This window comes from Nicotiana sylvestris, chromosome 12 (assembly GCF_000393655.2).
Source record: "Nicotiana sylvestris chromosome 12, ASM39365v2, whole genome shotgun sequence".
NCBI classification, from domain to species: Eukaryota; Viridiplantae; Streptophyta; class Magnoliopsida; order Solanales; family Solanaceae; genus Nicotiana; species Nicotiana sylvestris.
The window spans coordinates 56,308,884-56,329,631 of NC_091068.1; the positions used below are offsets into that span (position 1 = coordinate 56,308,884).

Below are 20,748 nucleotides of genomic sequence, written 5' to 3' on the forward strand. Positions count from 1 at the left end.
CCTACCTCGGGCACAGAGAGATTCCAAATTAGGACACGTTTTACATTCTGCACCATATGTTTAAATATTGCAACGCTTTTTATAACCCTCACTAACTTGGTTACCTTTTTGTTTTTACTTTTTGTTTTATTCCCCTTCCCAAAGGTTAGTTCGTGCACTCTGGCAACATCATCCTATTCCACGAGATCCAAGGGCCCTCCACACTCTCTTCCTCTTAGTCCTGTCAAAAACAAGAACAAAGGGAAGATGGAAGATTTGAACAACATCAGAAAAGAGAACTCAACTAAACGGGTAGAGTTCACTCATGGTCATGGTACTCAGGTTCCTAAGGAAAATGCATCCCAACTTGAACAAAAACTGTTGAAATTCCAAGAAGAACTTGATCAGGTTCGGAATCTGGCAAGTCTGTCATTTTCCCTCACCACTCCAGATATCAATTTCCCAAATGCTCAGAACCCTATATCTCCACAGAATATCCGAAAGCAACAGAACCATCTCTTCCTCACCATCACTGCAACACCTGCTATACCTCAAACAACACCCCGTTACTCATCCCAGAACTCCAAAACTCCACAAATGACCACTTTCACACCCACCATAACACCCCTATCTACATGGAGACCGTGCCACACTCCACCCAACCTATCTCAAGCACACCCGAGTCTGATGATAAGGACATGATCATCAGGAACCTAGACGAAGAACTTAAGAAATTGACTAGCCGGATTCCAGGCGTCGAAGGAAGTAAGGGACTTGAAGGGATGAACTATTAAGATCTTTGCATATAGCCCGACGTCGAACTTCCCGAGGGGTACAAACCTCCGAAGTTCAAAATGTTCGATGGTACAGGGGATCCAAGGGTCCATTTGAGAACGTACTGTGACAAGCTGGTTGGAGTAGGGAAAGACGAGCGAATCCGCATGAAGCTTTTCATGAGGAGTTTGAAGGGAGATGCTTTGTCTTGGTACATTAGCCAAGATCCAAAGAAGTGGTCAAATTAGGTAGGCATGGCGTCCGAATTTATGGACATGTTCAGGTTTAACATAGAGAATGCTCCGGACGTATTCTATATTCAGAATCTAAAAAAGAAGCCCATAGAAACATTTCGCGAGTATGCTACTCGCTGGAGGTCCAAAGCTGCTAAGGTCAGACCTGCCTTAGAAGAGGAACAGATGAACAAATTCTTTGTCCGGGCTGAGGACCCGCAGTATTATGAAAGATTAATGATGATTGAGAGCCACAAATTTTCCGATATTATCAAGCTGGGTGAAAGTATTGAAGAGGGCATCAAACGTGGTATGGTTACAAACTTCTAGGCCTTACAAGCTACAAATAAGGCCTTACAGTCCAGTGTGTCCAAGAAAAGGGACATGGGGTCCGTAATGGTTGCACAGAGAACCAAATCTCCTATCAAATACCAAACTTACCCAATACCTCCACTCATATATCAACCAACTCTAAACTACTAGGCACCATCACCCGCATACCAAGCTCCACCACCCACTTATCAATCACCTCCGCCTCCCACATACCAGCCCACTTTGCCCAGATATTCCCAACTCGCACATGTCTACCAAACCTATAATACTCAGCCATCCCACTATCAATCACCTCTTGCAGGCCAAAATATCCCTAAACCTCGATAAAATTTTGATCGCAGACCCCCAAAACAATATATAACCATTGCTGAACCTATTGACCAGTTGTATGAGAGACTCAAAGTTGCTGGTTATGTTACCCTAATCCCTGCTGTAACCTCTGAGAACCCTTCCTAGTGGGTTAAACCAAACAAATCCCATGCCTACCACTCTAGCATGAAGGGGCACACCATCGATGAATGCCGTTCTTTGAAAGATAAGATCCAGTCTTTGATCGATAACAAGATTATTATTGCAAAAGAACCTGCTCTGAATGTCCACAATAACCCCTGCCAGACTATAAAGGTGGAGGCATTCACATGATTGAAATAGAGGATGATTGGGATCCCGAGGGATTAATCAGGTTGATCGCGAAAGCTGATGACCCAAAGAAGCCGATAGTTACTCTTAATCCGATCATAGTCTAGATTCAGCCATGTAGGGACACTGAGGTAAATGTGTCTGTGCCGCTTGAGTTTGAAGCAACATCATCCACAAAGACACCAGTGCCAATTGAGGTTGAATTCATGTCTCCGACAAATGCACCCACACCATTTGAAGTTGCAGTCTTGCCGCCCAAGGCACATGCTCCGTTCGTAGTAAGGATAGCCACGCCGATTCCAATTTCAATGTCGACCATGACACCATTCCATACAAAGGCTGTACCTTGGGGCTATACAGCCGAGGCAAGGAGAAAAGGCAAGGTCAGATTCGAAGAGACTGTTGTCACACAGGGTATGACGAGAACTGGTAGGGTTTATACCACGGAACACCTAGCTGAGTCAAGCAAGTAGGCCTCCAACCGGCCACCCATTATTGAGACAGGTCAAGACAATCTTTGGAGAAAGATACAAGCCAAGGAATACTCGGTCATCGGCCAATTCAACAAAACGCAGGCGCAAATCTCTTTTCTTACTTTATTACAAAACACTGAGGCACACAAAAGTGCTCTACTAAAGGTCCTAAGTGAGGCATACGTACCAAGCAACATCACTGGCGGAGAAATGGCTAACATGGTAGGACAAGTGTTGGAGAGCCTTAAGATCACTTTTCATGAGGACGAGCTACCACCTGAAGGGTTAGGACACAACAAAGCACTACACATCATTGTGCAATTCGAGTACTACTTCATCACCAAGATCCTGATCGACGGGGGTTCCATTCTCCACATTTATCCACTAGTAACACTCAAGAAGTTTGTTAAGGGACTGCACGAGATAAAGGACGGAGCCATCAATGTGAAAACTTTCGATGGTTCTCAAAGGTCCACCATTGTGAAGATTAGTCTATGCGTACAAATGGGGCCAACATGGTTCGACATTGATTTCCAGGTGATAGACGTGCCAGCATCTTACAATCTGCTATTGGGTCGGTCATGGATCCATGCCGTTGGGGCCGTAGCATAGACACTACATCAGGCAGTAAAATTCGAATGGAATCATCAAGAGGTGATCATTCATGGTGACGGGAGCAACCCTATATATAGTCACCTGACCATTCCGACAATCCAAGGGAAAAGGAAGCTAGGAGGAGAGACTTACCATCACATTGAACGGGTAAATGCTGTTGACAAAGACAAGTGGTGGGATAACAAGATCGAGAGTATACTGAATTAGAGTGGATATGAACCTGGCAAGGGGCTCGAGAAGAACCCCCAAGGAATCACTAAGCCCATAAAGCTCAAAAAACATGGCACTACTTTCGGTCTGGGATATGAGTACACATGGGAAGAATTCAACAACTGGTCACCACCATGGCACGATCCTTACTATCCATTGGAGCAGCCAATACCACATCTGGAGCAGACCTTCCAATCGGCCGACATTATTTATGGGTAAGACGAAGAAGATGCACTGGCCGTGGTGAAGAACTTGTTCCTGGAAGACAATAATATGGATTGTTGTGTTGTTTTCGAGGAGGAGGGGGAGGAAGGCCCTTCCATACAGGCCGTAAGTAGAGGGGCACGCCTCAATAACTGGACCATCAGGACAGCCAGAGCCCGACGAGCCTCAGGGTAGCAAGGCAAAAACAAGCATCATGCACTATTTTATTTACTAAATGATTTTCTTCTTGCATTTTTAGTTCCCGCAATAAGATCTTCAATGTTCAAAACAATTATGCAATTTATCAATTTTTTATGACTTTTCTTGTGAATCAACACTCATTATTATTTCTCTCATTACTGTACTTATACAACATTACTATTACTTATCTTGATGAACCAATGACTGTGACACGTAATAAGAAAACGCAACAAACGGTCATTGATTCATAGGAAGATGACATGCCAGAGGAGGTTGTCAAAGAAGTTGAGAACTTTGAGAATAGACCTACGTCCAACCTAGACGAGACAAAAATTGTTAACCTGGGAGATGCAAAGAATGTCAAAGAAAGGTGAATTAGTGTTCACTTATCGCCGTCAGAAAAGAAGGAATACACAAAATTTCTAAGGGAATACGAAGACATATTCGCCTGCTCGTATGATGACATGACCGGTCTAAGTACGCCTATTGTGGCTCACAAATTACCAACCGATCCGACATGTCTGCCGGTAAAGCAAAAGCTGAGAAATTTCAAGCCTGATATGAGTTTGAAAATCAAGGAAGAAGTCACTAAGCAAGTCAACACTAAGGTTCTCAGGGTAGTAGAATACCCGACATGGTTAGCCAACATCGTGCTAGTGCCAAAGAAGTATGGGAACGTCAGAGTCTGTGTCGACTACCGGGATCTCAATCGGGCAAGTCTAAAAAACAACTTCCTTTTGCCGAATATACACATCCTGATTGACAATTGCACCAAGAATGAGTTGCAGTCATTTCTAGATTGTTTCACGGGTTATCATCAGATCTGGATGGATGAAGAAGATGCTGAGAAAACGGCTTTCATTACACCTGGTTAATGGATGTTATCGGACCAATTGAGCTTTCCGCTTCCAATGGGCACATGTTTATTCTAATAGCAATCGATTATTTTACCAAATGGGTCGAAGCAACATCTTACAGAGCAGTAACTAAGAAAGTCGTGGCAGATTTTGTCCGCGACCGCATTATTTGTTGATTCGGGGTTCCAGAGTCGATCATTACTGATAATGGCTACAATCTAAATAGTGACTTGATGTAAGCTATGTGTGAAACCTTCAAGATCAAACACAAGAATTCCATAACATATAGGCCGCAGATGAATGGAGCTGTAGAAGCCGACAACAAGAATAACAAGAAGATATTGAGGAAAATGATAGAGAAGCATAAGCAGTTGCACGAGAAGTTATCATTTGCTTTATTAGGGTATTGCACCACCGTACGCACATCAACAGGGGCAACCCCCTATATGATGGTTTACGGTACAGAGGCAGTCATTCCCGCTGAGGTAGAAATTTCCTCCCTAAGGATCATGCAGGAAGCTGAGCTTGACGACGCAGAGTTGGTGAAAAGTCGTTTTGTGCAATTAACCCTTATAGACGAAAAAAGAATGAATGCAGTTTGCCATGGTCAACTTTATCAAAACAGAATGTCCAGAGCCTTCAACAAAAGAGTCAAGCTGAGACGGTTCACACCGGGGCAACTGGTGTTAAAGAAAACTTTCCCGCATCAAGATGAAGACAAAAGAAAGTTCTCTCCCAATTGGAAGGGTCCATACATGGTTAACCGGGTTTTGACAGGAGGAGCCCTCATACTTGCAGAAATGGACGGAGAAGTCTGTCCAAAATCAATCAACTCAGATGCATTCAAGCGCTACTATGTGTAATCCTTATGTTTCCCTTATATGATGTAATTTGAACTACGCCTGACCTGATTCCCGTTTAAGAGGGGATACGTAGGCAGCCCTATGGGTTCGATCACAATTCAATAAAATTTTCATTTCTCCCGCAATTGGAACCTAGGGCAGAATTTTGAGGGGGACCCTCAAAATTCCGAAGTAATTTCAACCAATTGCCACAAGCAACCGTCAAAAGCGTCAACACATCCAACTGGGGTAGAATTTTGAGGAGGACCCTCAAAATTCCGTAGCATGAGAGGTTGCAATGTCCTGAACTACATCGCAACTGTCGGTTCATCTAAAAATTATTTTAATGATACACTTATGTCATACTTTCACAAAATCATGCCTGTTTATTATTGAAATAGCTTTGTTTAGCAATGCTACCCCAACGATACATGCAGTATCACCAGATCAAAGCCGAGCAGGTCAAGCAGAGCCAGTAGGGATTTGAACTAACCTCCGCCCTTTTTGGAAAACTCACGATTTTTCTTTTGATGCAGACACTTGGATTGCAAAACCATCAAATATACTATACACTCACGGGATAAACATTGTTCAGGAATACAACTCTCAGAACTGCTGCATTTATTCACATTTGCTATCCACACACAACAGTGTCCCCAGCAGTCACAATATCGTAATCTGCTATCAGCTAAGAAAGCTTATTACCATTTGCCATTTTATTTCTTACATAAGGCTACTATTCTGCCTTCCGAAACTAAACGGTGTCTCCATCCACATTTTCGCATTGCATAAGGCTACTATCCTGCCTTCCGAGACTAAATTCTATCTCCATTCTGTATTTCCGCATTGTATAAGACTACTATTCTTCCTTCCGAGACCAAACACTGTCTCCATCTGCATTTCCGCATTGCATAAGGCTACTATTCTACCTTTCAAGACTAAACGCTGTCTCCATCTGCATTTCCGCATTGCCTAAGGCTACTATTCTGCCTTTCGATACTAAACGTTGTCTCCATCTGCATTTCCGCATTGCATAAGGCTACTATTCTGCTTTCCGAGGCTAAGCTCTACCTCCATCTGCATCTACATGGCTGAAAGATCGCAACCTACTGTGTTGCATGGCTGAAAGATCGCCACATCTACATCTCCTGGACTGAAAGATTGCCACCTACCACGATGCTTGGCTAAAATATCGCCACACACTGCATTTCATAGGCTGAAAGATCGCCAAGTTATCCAAAGGCATCATCATTCGGAGGCACCATTTTCATAGCCCGAACACCATGTCATGGCCTGAGGATCCCTTTTAATCTTTTACATATCATTATTCAAAGGCATCATGGTTCTGAGGCATCATCCACATAGCCCGAGAGCATCATTTCATGGCCTGCGAATCCTTTATTATACGCTTCATGTCCTAGGACAACATGGATTAAGGACGTCATTCTAACCGTCCAAAGACAACCTTCATATTCCGACGAGAATTTGCATCATGTTTAAATTTACGCACAATATATGCTTGTATTGCTTATTTGCAGGTAAACTGGCGAGAAACGACCATCTCGGTAGGAGTGATTCCACTCCAGTTTTCGCAGCCCTACCAAACCTAAACATTCCCGCAAACCTACCACACATTGCGTCTATTCTTGAAAAGTCTCCATCGGCATACTCCACTGCCGGATCCCAAACTACATATGGCCTGATTCTTGTAAGACCAGGGATATATAGACAGCTTAGAAGCCATGGCGCGACCTAAACCTCTTCGAACCGTTCCGCTTGGTCAAAATTGGCCATCACATCTTTACCCGACAACTCTTTCATCCTTCCCGGGTAAAAAGGGGCAACTGTTGATACCCAATTTTTCCCTGTATATTTTTTAATATGCAAAATACTTTGAAAATAGCATATCTATGCATATATAAGTATGTCCAATTGTTTTATTATTTTTTTTCTTTTTCTTAATTTTTAAAGATTTTTAAACTAATTTATTGCCCTATTTTATTCAGAAAATCCCAATAATATTTCCAAAATCATCATTTTGGTAATTCATTTATTGGATTCTCATATTAATGGAAAAATATAGCTAAAATAATGTTTGTACATTTTTACAAATTTATATAGTATTTTTAAAGCTAAATTGCATATAATTGCAATATTAGCCTCTTTTAGATTTAATTACGTTTATATCTATAAAAATTAAGTCCAGTATTTTTAATTTAATAATTATATGTTATAAATCATTTTATTACTTTTAATTTATTTTCAGAATTTAATTTTCTATTTTTATAAAATAGATAGCAAAAATTGGCTATTTAGAAACTAGCCCAATTACCTTTCAGTTATAGCCTAATTTGAACCCCAATTGGAACCCAATTTTTCCCCAACCCAATTCCCTTCTAATCCGACCCTTTACCCATTTAAATGACCCACTTAGACTCCCACCTAATCCCAACCGTTGATCGTGTAGATCAACGGCTCCCATTACTCCCTTCCTTTTTTAACCCAAACGGCCCCTTCACCCTAATCCATTTCTCACAATATGCCGCCTCTGAATCCCCCTCCTCTCTCAAATCCTCTCTACAACAACATCAAACCCTGCCCTCCGCCACCTTAATCTACCCTAATCCATGGCTCTCCAAGATCATCCAAGACCTGTATCAGCCTCCCACGGCTTCTACGTGTTCGTTTCTGTGGTCTCATGAACAGATTCTGAAGGGGCTTGGTCCAATCTTTTCTCGATGACTATTCTCCGGTCGCCTATGACCTTTCTCTAGCCAGCCATGGCCATTTGAGTCAGACCCTTGATTCTCCTGTTTAGATCGATGGTTTTCAAGGCCTTTCTCGTCACTTGGGGTTCTTCTGAAACCCTAATCTCTAAGAGCTTCTCAACTTTTTTCAAGTTCACTTTTGATCTATGCTTGCTATGAGTTTTTAAATGCGTTCTCGAAGCTTCTTTAATTTTGCTTTCAGAAAAAAAAGACTCTTCATCTTTTTCCGATTAGGGTTTTCCTTCAAGTTCTTCTTTCAAAATCTTTTCCGAGTTTAGCATGATAAAAACCTTAATTTCTTTTGGAGTTTCTTATACTATTTGTTAAGTGTTTGTTTGATTTACTTGTTTATCATCTCTAGACTCGATGGGTGATAAAAATCCTAATTTCTTTGGGTTCGTTCGAGTTTCAGAGACTATTTGCTAAATATTGTCTGATTTATTTGTTCATCATCTTTAAACTCTATCGATGTTGAAAACCCTAATTTCTTTTGGGGTCTATTCGAGTTTCTAAAACTGCTTGTGCGATTTATTTGTTTATCATCTTCTAAGCTTGAATGTTATTAAGTTAAAACCTATGTCGTTGGGTTTGAAATTGCTCGTTGGAATACCTGACTTGATTTGATGTTCCTTTGTTTCAACATCTCTTTTCTTTATGTGATTCTTTTGATTCTGGGTTCTTACTAGCTTTGAAACTCGACTATGCTTTTCAGAAGGGTTTTCGCACTTGACCCTTTGCATGCTTCTGATACTCTATCCTTTTTTTTATTTTCTCTATACTACTGATTCAATGAAACTTGACCTACGTGACTATCATGCTTCGAATGTTTGTTGTCTACTAACTTTGTGCTACTATTGCATGCTGTTTCATTAGCCAATAGTTTGACCTCGCATGTCCATCATTTGTGCATTCTATTTATATGCAGAGGCCCCTTCTTTGATTGATTCTCAATTTTGGTATTGATTTCAAAACTTCTCGTTTTGTGAACTCTAGTTTTACTTGCCTGTTAAAGTGATTGATCCCTTTCCTTACTTATTGCCTTGCTAAATCTTTTCCCCATAACAAGTGTATTTCTGTACTTGGACTCTATTGTGTACTCAATGTCTTACTACTTCCTTTTATGGTAATAACCAGTTTGCCTACAAATTGATTTTCTTTCCTTCTTTTAAACCTGTTAGCCCCGTTAAAAAGTGATTCCTCAATTAAAGGGGAATCACTTGGTTGATTGATTTTGATTGTTGATTACTTCCATATGTTCATTTATTGGCTTATTTCTTACATGCTTTCAAAACTATAAATACCCACCTTCTCATCTTTCAAACACACGAACATAAGGCATAAAACACTTGAGTTCAAACACACACTCCACTAAAATCTCTCTCTTTTCTCTGTTGCTACTTGTATTGCTGCCTTACCTAGTCGGCTGAAATCCAAGGCTAGGCTGTGGGAAGCTTGCTTATTTTTCTCTGCATTTGCATCTTACTGGTATGTTCTAATTAAGCTTCTGCACTAACAATAACATGTTTCTTTACTATCTCTTCCATACTTATTTGTCTCATGTTTGTATTTAACCAAGTTCCATTATTAAACATGTTGTAATCTGCCCCTTCCTTTTCAGAGTTAATGCTTCTGTCTATTACTTATTATGACTTTTGAATCCTAAATCCCCATCCCCAAGGTGTTTAGTATATGTGGTTGGTTTGGGGCATGACAGTATTGGACATTGCTGTGCATGACCCAAACCTGATCCCCCTGGGATCATAACCACCATGTCTCCTCTAGATGTTGTGTGTTTTGATAGGTTTATAGGCATGTCAGCACCTTCTTTTGGTGTGCATGACCCAAGCTGATCAATGCCTAAGTACATTGGCTCCTTGCAATGGATTTCCAAACCCCTGACCCCATTTGTATGAAGTTATTAACTCTGTATGTTGCTAATTACTGTCTCCCTATCACCCTTTACCTCTATCCTTTATCCCCTCAGTTTTAAGACACTTTTCCTGCACTTTCACTATCTTCTTAGACTTAGGTTCTGCCCCTCTTGTGTGAGCCTTGCCTTGGGACACATGAGCTCCCTCTGAATATGGACGCATAAGGGCTGACACTTCCACACAGCACTCATCCCAATCCGATTCCATGAACATAGGTGTTTGCACTGCCTGGGGTCTTTTGAGACCCTTAGGGAACTCTGACACATCTAGGTCTGAGAAAGTCTTTGAATCAATGATATTTGAGGTGGTTTATACCATAACTCAGAGAGGAAGTCAAGAATCAGGCTTCCTCTGGTTGTAACTTTCTTTTGTAATTTTCCGATCTAATTCATTATCCAATCTGTAATAATTTGTATTAAACATTGGGGTTGGCTAGTAAAAGGGTTGGGTAATTATGCATGCTTGACGGTAGAAATCATGCCTATAGGATCTGCTATTTAAATTCTACATGTTTTGAGGTTTGCATTTTAGAAATCAAGCCTATAGTATCCGTTTGTTTAAATTATGCATTTGTAATTCTGCACGTTAGATACCATGTCTATAAGACCTGCTTTCATTAAATTTCTGCATGTTCTACATCTAGAGAGTATGCCTATAGGACTTGCTTAAATTCTGCATATTATGGTCACATTTAGATACCATGTTCCTAAGATCTAAATGGTTAAAATTAGATATCGTGTTCATAAGGTTAAGAATCAATACTGCTTTTATAAATCATGTCTATAGAAATAATATGAGCAATATTAGACATCCTGCCTATAGGATCTGTAATCAATTTAAAATTTAGTCTATTCTGAACCAGTTTTAAACAACCTTCCTTCTTTGTCTAACGAGGTTTAGAAAGCATGTCTATAGGATCTCAATCGTTCGTTTTAAAACTGTTACTATTTTTCCATTTTCTGAATAAGTAATAGATATCATTTCACCCAAACGCTTAGGCAAGCCTTAGGTGATGATAACAATAAAAATTAAATCCGCTTTTGTTAATTGCTACAACCAGTAGGCAGGCCTGATTCATAATTCTTATCTGAGTTATGTAATAAACTAATCTACTTCAATAATTAACTCTCCTCGTCTTTAGTATTTTAATCAGACCTTAGAAGTATGTGCAGGTCATGCTATTTATGTGTTTTGTTTGAGGAGGTATGCATGAGCCTTTATCTATTTACATGCTTCCCCCAACATGCAGTATTATATGTTTTGTATGTCGCCTTAGATTTATACCTTTTGAAACCAAAAGCAGCCTAATATCCCTCCTCTTTAGGAATAGTAGTCCTAAACTCCTCCGGGACTGATAGTAATGGGACGGGTAATAACATACAATAGTGATCGATACCAATCCGCGCTTTAATACCTTAACGGGGTGGGAAGGGTAGATATGGATATAATGACCGGTGCGCTAATACTACGTGTATCCCCTCTTTTGAGGAGTGTCATACCAGGTATCGCATTGATGCGATCCATATGAAAAATAAACCTAGGACCCCCTTTCCTTTTATTTGCAAACTTCTTTTCAAAAACTCTGCTTTTAATTGTTCTTTCTCTTATGCGTTTAAATTTAAATCCACTAATATTTTAGCCCATACTTTTCTATTTGTTAAATTGCACAAATTCACAATCAACTGTCTGGCCGGGAACCACACTAGTGGATCCTGAGGGGTGCCTAATACCTTCCCCTTAAGATAATTTCAAGCCCTTACCCTATCTCTGGTTGTTCAAATAACTTAGAATTGAACCCTATAGGTGTCCTAATGCACCTTAAATCATTAGGTGGCGACTCTTCAAATGCAAACCCAGTTCCCAAAAGGAACGAGTTTTCCCATACCAAATGTCATAAACTCGATTTCGCGAGAAAAAGGGGACGCGACAATCGGGTTGTGCGCCGCAACAATATTATATTTAGATTGGGTTGCACACTGCAACAATATTATATGTGGATCGGGTTGGACGCCGCAATAATATTATGTTTGGATTGGGTTGCACGCTGCAACAATTATGTAATTGGATCTGGTTGCACGCCGCAACAGTGATAAATGAGATGGATTGTGTTGCATTCCACAATAGTGTTATTATGTTTTGGATCGGGTTGTGCGCCGCAACAATAGATAATACTAAGTGCTTATATATTGGTGACGAGTTCCTTATTTTTTTGCTATGAATTCTAAGTTGTCCTCATGTCTTTCCCTTAAATTACTGTTGGTAATGATATTCCCCCGCAGCATGTTCCCCTCCCAGCTTTACTTGTTTTTTCTGTTTTATTTTCCTGCTGTATATTATATAATTGCACAGGTTTGTGTGGTAGTCTGGTCCTAGCATCGTCACTACTTCGCCGGGGTTAGGCCAGACACTTACTAGCATATAGGGTCGGTTGTGCTGATACTACACTCTGCACTGTGTGCAGATCTCGGAGTGGCAGCTTTTGGACCATAGCTTTGGGTGGCTACCTTCAGTCTAGTTAGAGATCCCGAGGTAGTCGTGCAGGAGTCTGCAGGCCCAACATTCTCTTCTATCTTTATATGTATTCTATTTTCATTTACTTCAGAGACAGATTGTACCTTTCTTTCCATATATTTGTATGTAGTATTCGTAGATAGTCTGTGATATCGTAACACCCGTTCCGGGTAGAGGTGTATGTTGGTATTGTCGTACTTGTTTTTGGATAAATTATCAGATTAAGTCTTCTGCATGTATTTATTTATCGTTGGTATTTCACTATTGATCGCATGTTGATATAAATTGTTAAAAAGGGCTAAACAAAAGAGTTAGTGAATCTATAATACGCGGCTTGCCTAGCTTCCACGAGTAAGCTCCATCACGACTCCCGAGGGTGGAAAATCCGGGTCGTGACAAGTCCATCCCAAGGCTCCTTTGTGTGTTTTCAATACTTCAATCAATTTTTCTTCATGTTCTATAGTAAGAAAAGATAAATAATTATAGGGAATAACTCATGGTTAAGATAGACATATTTCAAATGAGAAGGAATTGTTTTGAGTTCAATTTTTTGTTGAACTTCTTCTATTGCATGCCTCCTTCCTCGTAATCTTTTTCCAATAATTTTGCATCATTTCTGATAGTCGGATCTTCATCCTGTGTGGTGCCAGATTTGGCCAAACATCTTTCCATTGAGTTAGAAATTAATTGATCATTTTTGAATTCATCTATAAGATTATTAATCATGTCAATTGAAAAGCATGAAGATGATGTATCATCTTCTGGGAATCTTAGTATCTTTGGCATATCAAAAATAACTCTTTCTTCATCAACTCTTAAAATTAGTTGTCCTTGATGGACATCTATGATTTCCCTGCCTGTTGCAAGAAATGGTTTACCAAAAATAATTGGTTCATCAGGACACTCTTTCATTTCAACTACTATGAAATCTATAGAAAAACAAATTTATCTACTCTTACAAGCACATTTTCAATTATTCCCTTTGGTCTCTTAGTACTTTGATCAGCAAATTGAAGTGAAACACCTATGTATTTCATTTCACCATGATCTAATTTTTTAAAAAAAGAAAATGGCATCAAATTTATTGAAGCTCCAGAATCACAAAGTGCCTTTTCAATGTATACTCCTCCCAAAGTACATGGAATGGTGAAACTACCTGGGTCACCGAGTTCTTGTGGTAGCTTATTTTGAAGTATAGCACTACATTTTTTAGTAAGCATTACCATAGAAACTTCTTCCAATTTCCTTTTGCTTGAAAAAATTTCTTTCAAAAATTTGGCATATGAAGGCATTTGCAATAAAGCATCAGTAAAAGGAATGTTAATGTGAGTTTGTTTTGAAATCTCCAAAAACTTTGCAAATTGATTATCCAGCTTTTCTCTTTTCATCTTTTGTGGAAAATTAGGAATTGTAACAGGGAACGAAGTCAAATTTTTAGTATTTTTTTCTTCTTTTTCTTGGCTTCTTTCTCTTCTGATGGTTGAGAGGGTGTCTAAACCATTTCACCCTTGTCCACCTGTTCTTCTGATTGATTCTTTTCTTGTTTGTTTGTATAGGGTTCATCAAGAGTCGTACCTGGCCGTAAGGCAATGGCCTTAAGGTTTTCTTTTGGATTTTTCTCTGTATTGCTTGGTAAAGGACCTTGAATCTTTTTAGACACAAGAGTTTTCAATTGGCTTAACTGAATTTCATGATTTTTTAGAGCGGAATTTTGACTTTCCATTTTTTTATCAGTAACCTTAATGTACTTGTACAAAAGGTCATCAAGACTTGGATGGCCTTGTTGAGGCCTTTGCTGATATGGAGATGCTTGCTGATAGGCTTGAAATTTTGTTGCCCACGATTTTGATTTTGATATCCAGGTGGACTATATACTTGTTGCCTTTGGTAGTTTTGAGAGTTTTCAGCACCATTTGCATTGCTCCATTGAAATCCTGGATGTTTTTGTGCTAATGGACTTCTAAAAGGATACGGCTTGTATCCGATGACATTGACATGTTCATCATATTGATTGGTTGCTTGACATTCGTGGTTTAGATGGTTTCTTACACACAAGTCACGAGCCTCAAACTGGTTGGTTGTTGTGTATTTACCTGAATAGATTAAAATATTTGTGCCAAAGAAATAATTTGTTGTGTTAGTGTATTTAAAGCATCCACCTGATTTACTGTAGCAACTTTCTTAATGATTACACGCTCAGATGGCCACTGTATGGCATTTTCAGAAATTTCATTAAGCAATTGCAATGCTTCTTCTGTAGTTTTTCCCATTATGGAACTTCCTACAGCTGCATCTATTACATTCCTAGAAGAAGGTTTTAACCCATGATAAAAAATGTACAACTGTATACGTTCAGGAATGTCATGGTGTGGACATTTCCTTAACATTGTTTTCAATCTTTTCCAAGCTTTATAAACTGACTCAGTGTCACCCGGCAAGAAGTTAGATATATCCTATCTTAACTTTGTTGTGTTAGCAGGGGAAAAATATTTATTTAAAATTTTTTGAGCCATTTGGTCCCATGTGGTAATAGACCCTTGCGGCAAACTTCGTAACAAAGTTTTGGCCTCTCCTTTCAAAGAAAAAGGTAATAGCCTTAACTTAATTGCTTCATGAGGTACTCCATTATACTTAGCAGTTTCAACCAATTCTAAAAAGTCAATTAAATAACTATGTGGATATTCACTTAGATCACCAGTGAAAATGCAAGATTGTTGAATTGTTTTAATGAGGCATGTCCTGATTTCAAAGTAATAGGCTTCTACTGGAGGTTTCATTGACACTAGATTCACAGTTAAAGCGATTAAGTCTAGCATAATCCCTTCGGATTCTGTTTGCTGGTCTTGGCGCCACATCATCAAACTACTCTTGTCACGACCCAAATTCCAACATCTGGGTCGTGATGGCGCCGGACACCGCTTTCCGACAAGCCAACCATAAATGTTTAATTTAATTCTTATCTTAAAAATTTTGAAAACTAAAATTTTCCTTCAATTCAGCTAGTAAAAGATAATCTTTGCAGAAAAATAAATAAAAGAATGATGGAAATAAATACAGAATACCCCGTAAACATCCTAGAACCCGGTATCACAAGTGCATGATCAATTGCTAAGAAATAATGTAATACAACAACCGTTCGGAATACAATACTGGACAGAAAGTAATTACAATAATCTGAAAGAGACTCTGCTGGTTGCGGGTCGTCTAGAGAAGTGCAATTCACCTAAGTCTCCGTATCAACCATGCTGCAACGCCCACTAAGCCACTAGAGATGCAGGTGCCTGTGTAACAAAAATTCATAGCAAGTGTAGTATGAGTACGAAAACAACATGTACCCAATGAGTATCCCGTCTAATCTCGAAAAAGTAGAGACGAGCGGTCGACTTCGACACTTACTAGTGGTCCAATAATAATATTTGTAAAAATGGGAGGTGATAATGGATTTTATAAAGCAATTATAAACTCATAAAGCTGGATAGCAGGTAAACAACTTCTCAAATAATAAAGAATTTCCAAGGATTTACTTTTCATTATCTTTATCAATTTATCACTGGCCAGGAAGGGCAATTATCAACATTTATAAATCTCAAGCAGCAATCCAAGCATGCGCATATAATGTCGCGGTCATACGGTCCGATCCAACATAAATGTAAAATGTCCACTGGCGAGGGTCGAACGCCCGAACCATAGATGCATCTATTACCCCTCTCGCGAATCATACATGCGATGCGGTCAACATAAATAAACAAATACCCTGCTCGCGAATCATACATGCTACGTAGGTACAGATAGAAATACATGCTCAAACAGCAAATTAAGAATTTATCGGGGAACATTTATCCAAATAAAAGCCTATTCTCTTTTGGAGATTTAGAAAATGAAGTTTAATCCTTTTAGAAATTCATTTACCAATTCGATAAGATTTAAGCAATTCAAATGCCAACAAGATTATAGATATTCCAAGTATAGCATGCTTTTGGGTCCTAGACTACCTGAACTTACATATAATAGTAGCTACACATGTACTTTCGTCACCTAGTGCGTACATAGCCCCCATAAATAGAAGCACATAACCAATTATTTCACCTATGGGGACAATTCCCTCTTACAAGGTTAGAAAGGAGACTCTCCTCGCTCCGAAGATCCACAACCGAGATTCCACGCCCTTCCGGAGACTCGAATCGATGCTAAATGCTCACAAACTAGCCAATAATCATGCAAATCCATTAGTATATGTTCAATTTCTCATTACAATCCGATTTATAAAAATTCCTAATCCCGATCGAAAAGTTGACAAAATCTCCATCATGCCCACGTGCCCCGATTCCGAAATTTTTCGAAAATAAAGTTTACCCATAACCTCACGAACTCAAATATGTAATTTACTCTTAATTTCATGCCCAAAATCGTGGCAAAAATCCAAGAATACCAATTTTCTATGTTTTCCCTCAAACCCTAAGTTTTTCACAAATTTCATGCTTAAATCCATATACAATCATGTATTTAATTCAAAACTAGCATAAACCACTTACCTCATGCTTGGTGGTAATAATGGAACCTCAAAGTTGCTCCAAAATCGGCTCCAATGGAAGTAATGGGGTTGAAATGAACCCAACCCCCGATTTAAAAGAACCTTACTGCCTCCAGCAATTCTGCACCTGCGGTCAACAACCGCTTCTATGGTTCTGTAGGTGAGGCCCCTCTACCGCTCGTGCGGTTTCTCTCCGTGCTCCCCTTTTCGCTCATGTGCCTCAATTCCCGCAGGTGTGGTCCCGCTTCTGCGGCGAGATGACTACATCTGCGGTCCTTACACTTCCACCCCAAAATTGCATTTGCGGCTTTCCTGGCCGCTTTTGCGGCTCCGCACCTGCGGTCCAAGCCTCCCAGGTGCGGTTACACTAGAGGACAACTGCTGCACTTCCTCTTCCAATTTCCAAAATTGATCCGTTAACCATCCGGAATCCACCCTAGGCCCCCAGAACCCCAACCAATCATACTAACCAGTCCCAAAACATATTACGGACTTGCTCAAGGCCTCAAATAATATCAAACAACGCTAAAATCATGAATCGACCCTCAATCCAAGCTTAAGGAACTTTAGAATTTCAAACTTCTACATTCGATGACGAAACCTATCAAATCACATCCGATTGACCTCAAATATTGTATACAAAACATATTTGACACTACAGACCTACTCCAACTTCTAGAATTGGATTCCAACCCCAATATCAAAAAGTCTACTTCCGGTCAAACTTCTCAAAAACCTTCAAATTTCTATATTTAGCTAAATGACTCCAAAATGACCTACGGACATCCGAATTCACTTCCGATCGCGCTCCCAATACCAGAATCACCATACAGAGCTATTTCATGACTCAGAATCTCAAATGGATATCGATAACACTGAAATTCACTTCAACCCAAACTTATGGAATTCTTACAAAAATGCTAACTTCTTGAATAGGTGCCGAAACGCTCCCGGGTCTTCCAAAACCTGACCCGGACGTATGCCCAAGTCCGTAATCATCATACGAACGTGCTGGAACCTTCGAAATGAGAATTCTCTTTCCAAATCAAACTCCAAACTTCCCGTAATTCAATTCCGACCATGCGCACAAGTCATAATACCTGAGTGAAGCTACTCATGGCCTCAAACTGCGGAACGACGTGCTAGAGCTCAAAACGACCGGTCGGGTCATTACATTGTCTCCCACATAAACATACGTTCATCATCGAACGTGCTAAGAACTACCACACATTGCGTCTATTCTTGAAAAGTCTCCATCGGCATACTCCGTTGCCGGATCCCAAACTACATATGGCCTGATTCTTGTAAGACCAGGGATATTTAGACAGCTCAGAAGCCAGGGCGCGACCAAAACCTCTTCGAACCGTTCCGCTTGGTCAAAATTGGCCATCACATCTTTACCTGACAACTCTTTCATCCTTCCCGGGTAAAGAGGGGCAACTGTTGATACCCAATTTTTCCCTGTATATTTTTTAATATGCAAAATACTTTCAAAATAGCATATGTATGCGTATATAAGTATGTCCAATTGTTTTATTATTTTTATTCTTTTTCTTAATTTTTAAACTAATTTATTGCCCTATTTTATTCAGAAAATCCCAATAATATTTCCAAAATCATCATTTTGGTAATTCATTTATTGGATTCTCATATTTATGGCAAAATATAGCTAAAATAATTTTTGTACATTTTTACAAATTTATATAGTATTTTTAAAGCTAAATTGCATATAATTACAATATTAGCCTCTTTTAGATTTAATTACGTTCATATCTATAAAAATTAAGTCCAGTATTTTTAATTTAATAATTATATTTTATAAATCATTTTAGTACTTTTAATTTATTTTCAGAATTTAATTTTCTATTTTTATAAAATAGATAGCAAAAATTGGCTATTTAGAAGCTAGCCCAATTACCTTTCAATTATAGCCTAATTTGAACCTCAATTGGAACCCAATTTTTCCCCAACCCAATTCCCTTCCAATCCGACCCTTTACCAATTTAAATGACCCACCTAGACTCCCACCTAATCCCAACCGTTGATCGTGTAGATCAACGGCTCCCATTACTCCCTTCCTTTTTTAACCCAAACGACCCCTTAATCTACCCTAATCCATGGCTCTCCAAGTTCATCCAAGACCTGTATCAGCCTCCCACGGCTTCTACGTGTTCGTTTTTGTGGTCTCATGACAAGATTCTGAAGGGGCTTGGCCAATCTTTTATCGATGACTATTCTCCGGTCGCCTCTGACCTTTCCCCTTCCAGCCATGGCCATTTGAGTCAGACCCTTGATTCTCTTGTTTAGATCGATGGTTTTCAAGGCCTTTCTCGTCACTTGGGGTTCTTCTGAAACCCTAATCTCTAAGAGCTTCTCAACTTCTTTCAAGTTCACTTTTTATCTATGATTTCTATGAGTTTTTAAATGCGTTCTCGAAGCTTCTTTAATTTTGCTTTCAGAAAAAAAGACTCTTCATCTTTTTCCGATTAGGGTTTTCCTTCATGTTCTTCTTTTCAAAATCTTTTCCGAGTATAGAATGATAAAAACCTTAATTTCTTTTGGAGTTTCTTATACTATTTGTTAAGTGTTTGTTTGTTTACTTGTTTATCATCTCTAGACTCGATGGGTGATAAAAATCCTAATTTCTTTAGGTTCGTTCGAGTTTCAGAGACTATTTGCTAAATATTGTCTGATTTATTTGTTCATCATCTTTAAACTCTATCGATGTTGAAAACCCTAATTTCTTTTGGGGTCTATTCGAGTTTCTGAAACTGCTTGTGCGATTTATTTGTTTATCATCTTCTAAACTTGAATGTTATTAAGTTAAAACCTATGTCTTTGGGTTTGAAATTGCTCGTTGGAATACCTGACTTGATTTGATGTTCCTTTGTTTCAACATCTCTTTTCTTTATGTGATTCCTTTGATTCTGGGTTCTTACTAGCTTTGAAACTCGACTATGCTTTTCAGAAGGGTTTTCGCACTTGACCCTTTGCATGCTTCTGATACTCTATCCTTTTTTTCTTTTCTCTATACTACTGATTCAATGAAACTTCACCTACGTGACTATCATGCTTCGAATGTTTGTTGTCTACTAACTTTGTGCTACTATTGCATGCTGTTTCATTTGCCAATAGTTTGACCTCGCATGTCCATCATTTGTGCATTCTATTTATATGCAGAGGCCCCTTCTTTGATTGATTCTCAATTTTGGTATTGATTTCAAAACTTCTCGTTTTGTGAACTCTAGTTTTACTTGCCTGTTAAAGTGATTGATCCCTTTCCTTATTTATTGCCTTGCTGAATCTTTTCCCCATAACAAGTGTATCTCTGTACTTGGACTCTATTGTGTACTCAATGTTTTACTACTTCCTTTTATGGTAATAACCAGTTGGCCTACAAATTGATTTTCTTTCCTTCTTTTAAACCTGTTAGCCCCGTTAAAAAGTGATTCCTCAATTAAAGGGGAATCACTTGGTTTATTGATTTTGATTGTTGATTACTTCCATATGTTCATTTATTGGCTTATTTCTTACATGCTTTCAAAACTATAAATACCCACCTTCTCTTCTTTCAAACACACGAACATAAGGCATAAAACACTTGAGTTCAAACACACACTCCACTAAAATCTCTCTCTTTTCTCTGT

The 20,748-nt window shown here is 39.1% G+C and overlaps 2 protein-coding genes across 2 annotated transcripts; one reads left to right on the forward strand and one right to left on the reverse strand.

Moving 5' to 3' along the window:
* Positions 1–4,814: 4,814 nt before the first annotated feature.
* On the forward strand, positions 4,815–5,847 carry LOC138883067 (uncharacterized). The gene is made up of 2 exons (XM_070163725.1): positions 4,815–5,124; positions 5,762–5,847. Exons 1-2 carry the CDS (start codon positions 4,815–4,817, stop codon positions 5,845–5,847), a joined length of 396 nt encoding a protein of 131 aa, XP_070019826.1.
* Positions 5,848–13,134: 7,287 nt separating this feature from the next.
* LOC138883068 (uncharacterized) lies at positions 13,135–14,957 on the reverse strand. Its single transcript, XM_070163727.1, has 5 exons — positions 14,730–14,957; positions 14,069–14,218; positions 13,727–13,958; positions 13,568–13,618; positions 13,135–13,499 (listed from the first exon to the last, which is right to left on the reverse strand). Exons 1-5 carry the CDS (start codon positions 14,955–14,957, stop codon positions 13,135–13,137), a joined length of 1,026 nt encoding a protein of 341 aa, XP_070019828.1.
* Between the last annotated feature and the right edge of the window lie 5,791 nt (positions 14,958–20,748).